This window comes from Saprolegnia parasitica, assembly GCF_000151545.1.
Source record: "Saprolegnia parasitica CBS 223.65 unplaced genomic scaffold supercont2.541, whole genome shotgun sequence".
Taxonomy (NCBI): domain Eukaryota; phylum Oomycota; class Saprolegniomycetes; order Saprolegniales; family Saprolegniaceae; genus Saprolegnia; species Saprolegnia parasitica.
The window spans coordinates 1-5650 of record NW_012156935.1 but is presented as its reverse complement, the minus strand read 5'-3'; the positions used below and the strand labels follow the sequence as shown (position 1 = coordinate 5650).

The window sequence follows — 5650 nt, the reverse complement described above, 5'->3', positions numbered from 1 at the left end:
CCGCACGAGCTTTGGCGACGAGCACAGCAGCGCCCCGAGCGACGCGATGGCCTCGTCCGAGAACGTTACCGAGCACAGCTCAAGATGCTAAAGCTGCATTCAAGGTGGAAACGAGGTCAAATGCGCCTCCTGAAGCGCACGTTTGGTCATTCTTGGTGCCTGCAGCAAGGCGGCAAGGACGCACGTGGCATCGCACGGAACGCGGAGCCGCAAATCCAAGCTTTCGAGGCGCGAGGAGGTCGCGATTTTGGCGGCGAGGGCCGTCATGTCCGCTTCGTCCAACGCCGGCGGGGGGTTGTCGTCGTCGCCGTCACTGTACCAATCGTAAAAAATTCCGCCTGCCTAAATCAAGTTCCTCAACCGAGTACACACAACGAAGTAAAGTCCGACAATTTTATTTAGCATAGTTTTACCTATTGTAATAGACGACCCACTTCAACAACTAATACGTACCGGTAGTTTTGTGACCAGAGGAATTTCCTTACCGACGCGCCGGTGCGCCAGGACAAAAAGGCAAACTGGGTTCATTTCAATAGCCAATCACACGACTGATGTTAGTTTCCTGCAGTTTGATTGAACGAATCATACTGGATACGCACGCGATCATTTCAGAGCGCTCGCACAGCACCGATCATTTCTTAGTGTGGCAGCGGATGAACGAGGTGCGACCGGTGCCCGAGCGATCGTCGATGCCAGCCTCCGAGTGACATAGGTCCAGCGCTTTGACGCCGCAGCCGATGATGACTTGGCCATTGGCCAGCGGCACGTCGAAGACGAGGACGTTCACATCGATTGCCTCGACACGGTATCATCGTCCACTGTAGGCACCCGTCACCAGCCTTGTCTCCTGTAGGACGGGTACTCGCCGCTGGCTCGTGCTGTACTCGAAGGTCAACGCGCTGACGTGCGTCGTCTTTTGGGCCTCGGTAGCGACGTCTCGATCGTGTTGCCGGTACGACTGCTTTGTATTGCGCGCGCCCTGACTTTGAACACGGTAGAATGGTCAAACGCTCTTGGCCGCCGCGATTCAGCTTGGCGATGACGCCATCGCGCGCCTGCTCTATCGCGAGCTGTACCCAGGACCTGTTTCGGTGCGTCAAACTACCTGAAGACACTATTGTCATCGCATGGTCGTGCTGTAGGCTGCAGCCGATGAGATTGTGTTGGCAGACGATGCCTGTACCGGCTCGTTGGCCATGGCTGTGACCAAGGGCACGTTTAAGGGCAAGGACGTCTTGGTAAAACGTCCTCGGCGGCCCATACCATGGATGGTACGAGAGGTGCGCGACGAATTGGAAGCGATGCAAGCGTACGTACATTGCCATCATTTTACTTTTGTCGACCAACCAGATATACCGTAGGTGTGCGTCGCCGTATCTGATGCAGCTGCTCGCCGTCCTCGACAATGGCTCGACCGAACCTCTCAACGCGGTGCCTTTTGAGGCATTGGTTAGCCCCGCGATGATCATGGAGTACATGAACCAAGAAGACTTGCACGAGTACATCCAAAAGAAGAAGTACGGTGCGCCAGTGGCCATGGACGTGTCGACAACCGATGTCGCCTTGGTGCTGGCGCGCGCTCTGGCCGACCTCCATGGACAAGGCATCATCCACCGCGATGTCAGAAGTCACAACATCTTTTCTCTCAACGACGCACTACATTCGGCTCGGAAACATTGGGTCTTCACGCGCACATGACGACATGGCGACGTCCGGCTTTGTCACCAAGTACTGGATGGCACCCGAAGTGCTTCGCGATCGCTTCGGTGGAGTACGCCCAGCGTACACGGCGGCCGCCGACATCTACGCGCTTGGCGCCGTCTTGACGAAGCTCGACACACTGCAGGAGCCGTACTATGACGTGAAAGACCGCTGGTCGATCGAGGAAAACGTTCGCACGGGGCAACTGCGGCCGCATATGAGCGACACGTGTCCACCATGGCTCAACGACCTCGTCAACCAATGTCTCGCATTCGACCCCGCGGAACGCCCAACCGCTGTAGCCATCGTAGACCAGCTTTTATTGCATCGGGACGCACCAACCGAGGTACAGACGTTGCCACTTGGTGTCGGGATCCACCCAATGGATTGGTTTCATAGGATGACCATGGTGAGGCCTTGGACGCCACGTCACCCGCAGAATCGCCAAGCACGCTTATGGACCTCATGGCGTCGGCCCAGCGCCTCCACGCCATGGGTCTCGAGGTAGGCGTGTCATACTCTGACGTCGTCGACGACTCGTGAGTGGCTGTAGATGTGCCTCTACACGGCTGCAAACAATGGGGACCTGGATGATGTCAATGACCTTTTGCAACGCGGCGTCGATCCCAGCTGTTGCGAATCATTTGTACCACACCATCGATGCACGTTGGTGGTCACAACAATATGAATGGCATGTAGCTGCATCGGACGCCTCTCCACAGCGCCAGCTTGCGCGGTGATGTCGCCATGGTCGCGAGACTCCTTGCGGCCGACGCCAACGTCAACGCCATCGATGCGGTAGGGTTACAGATTATTGTACTTTGGATAGCACTAAGATGTCTGGTGTGGATAGAAGGCGTGGTCGCCGTTGCATTTGGCCGCGATCCGCGGCCACTTTGACGTTGTGACGCGTTTGCTGCAAGCCAACGCTGATCTGTCGCTTCACAACCAGGCGCGTCACCTCGCGACAGTAGAGTCACAACTTGGTGCTCATATTGTCTCTAGTCTGGTGTCACGGCTGCGGCGGTGGCACGCACGCGAGGCCACCTCGCGCTGGCCAAGCGACTCGATGACGCAACGACGAACGCAGCTCCATAGTAGCATGCACCGCTTCTCGTTTGTGTGGTACATCGTTTTGCGTGTACCGTGGGTCGGCGTGCTGCTTGCGCAAGTCGGCTGCTTTTATTTGCTTACTAGTTTGTAGCCCGTTTACTAGTACTTACGTACGTAATAATCGAGCGATTTTGCTTTGGCAAGAGTTTTTTGTACCCCGAGTGCGGTACCAAGGACATCGCGCATCGACCACGAGTCATCTATTGACCCTTGTTTCGACTTGGCTGGCTCATATGTGCATATGGCAGCGGTACTAGTAGTCCTCAGACTGCCACGTCATAAACATAAAATGGCCACAGCTTGCACGAGCGCTTGCCACGTCATTAATGTCGATCTTCGCACAAGGATTCTCCTACTCTAGTGTGGTCAACGAAAATGCAGTTCGTGTTGCTAGAAAACACTGGCAAGCCATTCTCAACGAGGCAATTGACAACTGGAAAGGCACCTGACGAAAAGACCCTCCAATTTTCTGTCATTTGCCATGTGTTTACCGAATATTGTACGAAAAAATACGAATGCCCGAGGTCTGGTCACGATTCGGACGGCTGGTACAATGGTACTACCCGCTAAACACAAGCTACACTCAAAACACTTGAACATGCAAGATTCTCGCATTGCTTCACACACAGTAGTGGTGCCAGCAGTCGATAATGATGTACAGTGTGCTCGGTGCGGTTGACCCCGAGGTCGTGTGCAAGACCATCGGTCTCTCGTTGAAAGTACGATCGCGCTTGATGCACCAAGTACTCGTCAGGAGCGTTGACGTCACGTCAGAATAGTGGACATCGTGGGCTGCTCGGAGGTTCATCACCGACATTTGCCACTCTGCGGCTGGTACTGCCGATTGCTGCGCGTTTAAAAGCACAGAGTCGAGCGACAATATATTTGCTTAAAAAAATTATGTATACTGTTCGTCGGCAGACTCGACCGTGGTGCGGCCACGCAGGTCCAGATAACGAGTCTCGGAAGCGGCCTGGTTGCATCATACACGTCCGATTTTAGAGATGAAGCGCAAGAAACGCGTCGCATAGCCTACAGCCTAACACAGAAAAGTGAGCGTCAGAAAACTCGCACCACGACATTGATGTCTCGACCTCTTCCTCATCGTTGTTGGGGCTTCGTGCATCGCTCGGCTCCTCGACGTCGTCCACGTCATCTTCGACGTCGAAGAGGTCGAATCTCGTCGTGTCGTGATGCGGCAGGAGCGTCGCGATGATGTTCTCGGCCGTCGGACGATCCTTGGGGTCGAGCGAAAGACACTGGTCGGCAAGATCTCTGAGCCACTGCGGACACGAGTCGCTCATGTGCGGACGCAACTGCCCATTGCGAACCTTGTTCGGGATCGCGTAGCGGTGAACCTCGTCTTCGTACGGCACTTTAAGCGTGTCGAGCTCCGTCAGGACGACGCCGAACGAGTAAATGTCGGCGGCGATAGTGTACGGCTGGTCTTTGCCTTCGTAGCCCACGCGAAGCACCTCAGGGGCCATCCAGAACAGGGTACCGATGTCGGCCGTCATCAATTCGTCAACTGTACGCGCCGACCCGACGTCGCCGAGCCGAATGTAGTGGGTCGTTGAGAGGAAGATGTTTTGACTCTTGACGTCGCGGTGGATGAAACCATTGCGGTGGAGGTCGGCGAGTGCGTGCGCCAAAACAAGCGCGACTTCGACCGTCGAGACGTCCATGGCCAACGTCTCGCCGCTCCCCTTTCTCTTGAGGTACTCGAGCAGATCGCTCAAGTCCATGTACTCCATGACCATGGTCGGGTTGTACAGGTTGCGCTGTCGTTCGCCGGCGTATTGCCCCTGAGCAACATGAGGATTGCGCGAGCCATCGTCGAGGACAGCGATCAACGGCTGGAGATACGGCGACGCGGACCTATTGCAGCATAAAGAAGTAGTCGTCGCACGAGATCGAAGCAGCAGTTCGAACGTTTGCATGACCGCCACTTCGTCAAGCATGAGTTTTTGCAGCCGCTTGACATGACCGTTGGGCCCTTTGATGACGACGGGCTTGTCATGGAGCGTGCCTTTTGCGACAAAGACGCTGGGGGTTTTCCGGAGCTCGGTCCCGACCCGGAGACCGTCCGCAGAGACCAGCTAAAGACGTAAGCTTTAGGAGGCTTATGGAAGTCTCTTGCTCGTTGTACCGCAGCGCAGCCAGGGTACAGGCGACGAAAGACAATATTTGCCACTTGGTAGTGGCCCCGCTGGACGGCAGCGGCCAAAAGCGTTTGTCCGTTCTACAGAGTCCTTTGTGAGCTCTAGGATTGATGATAGGTGATGATATATGATCGACGGACGGGTAAGGTGGTCGACACGTCTGCGCCAAGATCCAGAAGACACTGCACAGCATCGACGTGGCCTCGGAGCACGGCCGACACTAGCGCCTTCGTGACGACCTATGGACAACCTAGATGCGTCAGTGGCGCGTGGTAGGATCATACCGGATTGGTGTTGGGCAGCGACGATTCCGTGCTCTAGGAAAAAGATGCCGTCGAGACTAAGCAAGAGCAAACAACGCACGTTGTTTTTGTGTGTGCATTGCGCACCAGCACGCAGGAGCCGGTCGACGCTGCTGGTATTGCCGTCGGAGGCAGCGCGGAGCAGCGACAAACCGAACGCGCGGGCGCCGATCGTTTGGACAAACGTGACGAGGGCGTCCTAAAACAGACATTTAAACCATGCCACGGTGGTACTAGTATGTGTTGCGTGCCTGGGGCAGGCTCTGGACTTTGGCACTGGCGAGCACGAGGGCGAGAGCTGCGTCGACGTTCTGGTTGCGGACAGCGCGGTCCAGTGCCGTGCTTTGACTCTTTCACGTTGTTATGAGGCGT

General features: G+C 55.8%; 2 protein-coding genes across 2 annotated transcripts; one reads left to right on the top strand and one right to left on the bottom strand.

Moving 5' to 3' along the window:
- Positions 1-1361: 1361 nt before the first annotated feature.
- SPRG_17344 (hypothetical protein) lies at positions 1362-2928 on the top strand. Its single transcript, XM_012356666.1, has 6 exons — positions 1362-2047; positions 2101-2205; positions 2255-2347; positions 2401-2499; positions 2555-2671; positions 2707-2928. The coding sequence occupies exons 1-6, from the start codon at positions 1556-1558 to the stop codon at positions 2797-2799; spliced, it is 999 nt and encodes a 332-aa protein (XP_012212056.1). The 5' UTR covers positions 1362-1555; the 3' UTR covers positions 2800-2928.
- An 884-nt stretch (positions 2929-3812) lies between these two features.
- On the bottom strand, positions 3813-4619 carry SPRG_17343 (TKL protein kinase; the record flags this gene model as incomplete). The annotated part of the gene is made up of 2 exons (XM_012356665.1): positions 3813-3846; positions 3895-4619. Coding segments are annotated over 2 exons (759 nt in total), but the record flags the coding sequence as incomplete, so codon positions are not given.
- Positions 4620-5650: the final 1031 nt, after the last annotated feature.

Bases quoted from the DNA above. Each gene is read 5' to 3' on its own strand.
- SPRG_17344 (XM_012356666.1), top strand. From the start codon at position 1,556: ATGTCGCCTTGGTGCTGGCGCGCGCTCTGGCCGACCTCCATGGACAAG. The intron at 2,048-2,100 runs GTACAGACGTTG...TTGGTTTCATAG, and splicing joins ATCGGGACGCACCAACCGAG to GATGACCATGGTGAGGCCTT. The intron at 2,348-2,400 runs GTACCACACCAT...AATGGCATGTAG, and splicing joins CCAGCTGTTGCGAATCATTT to CTGCATCGGACGCCTCTCCA.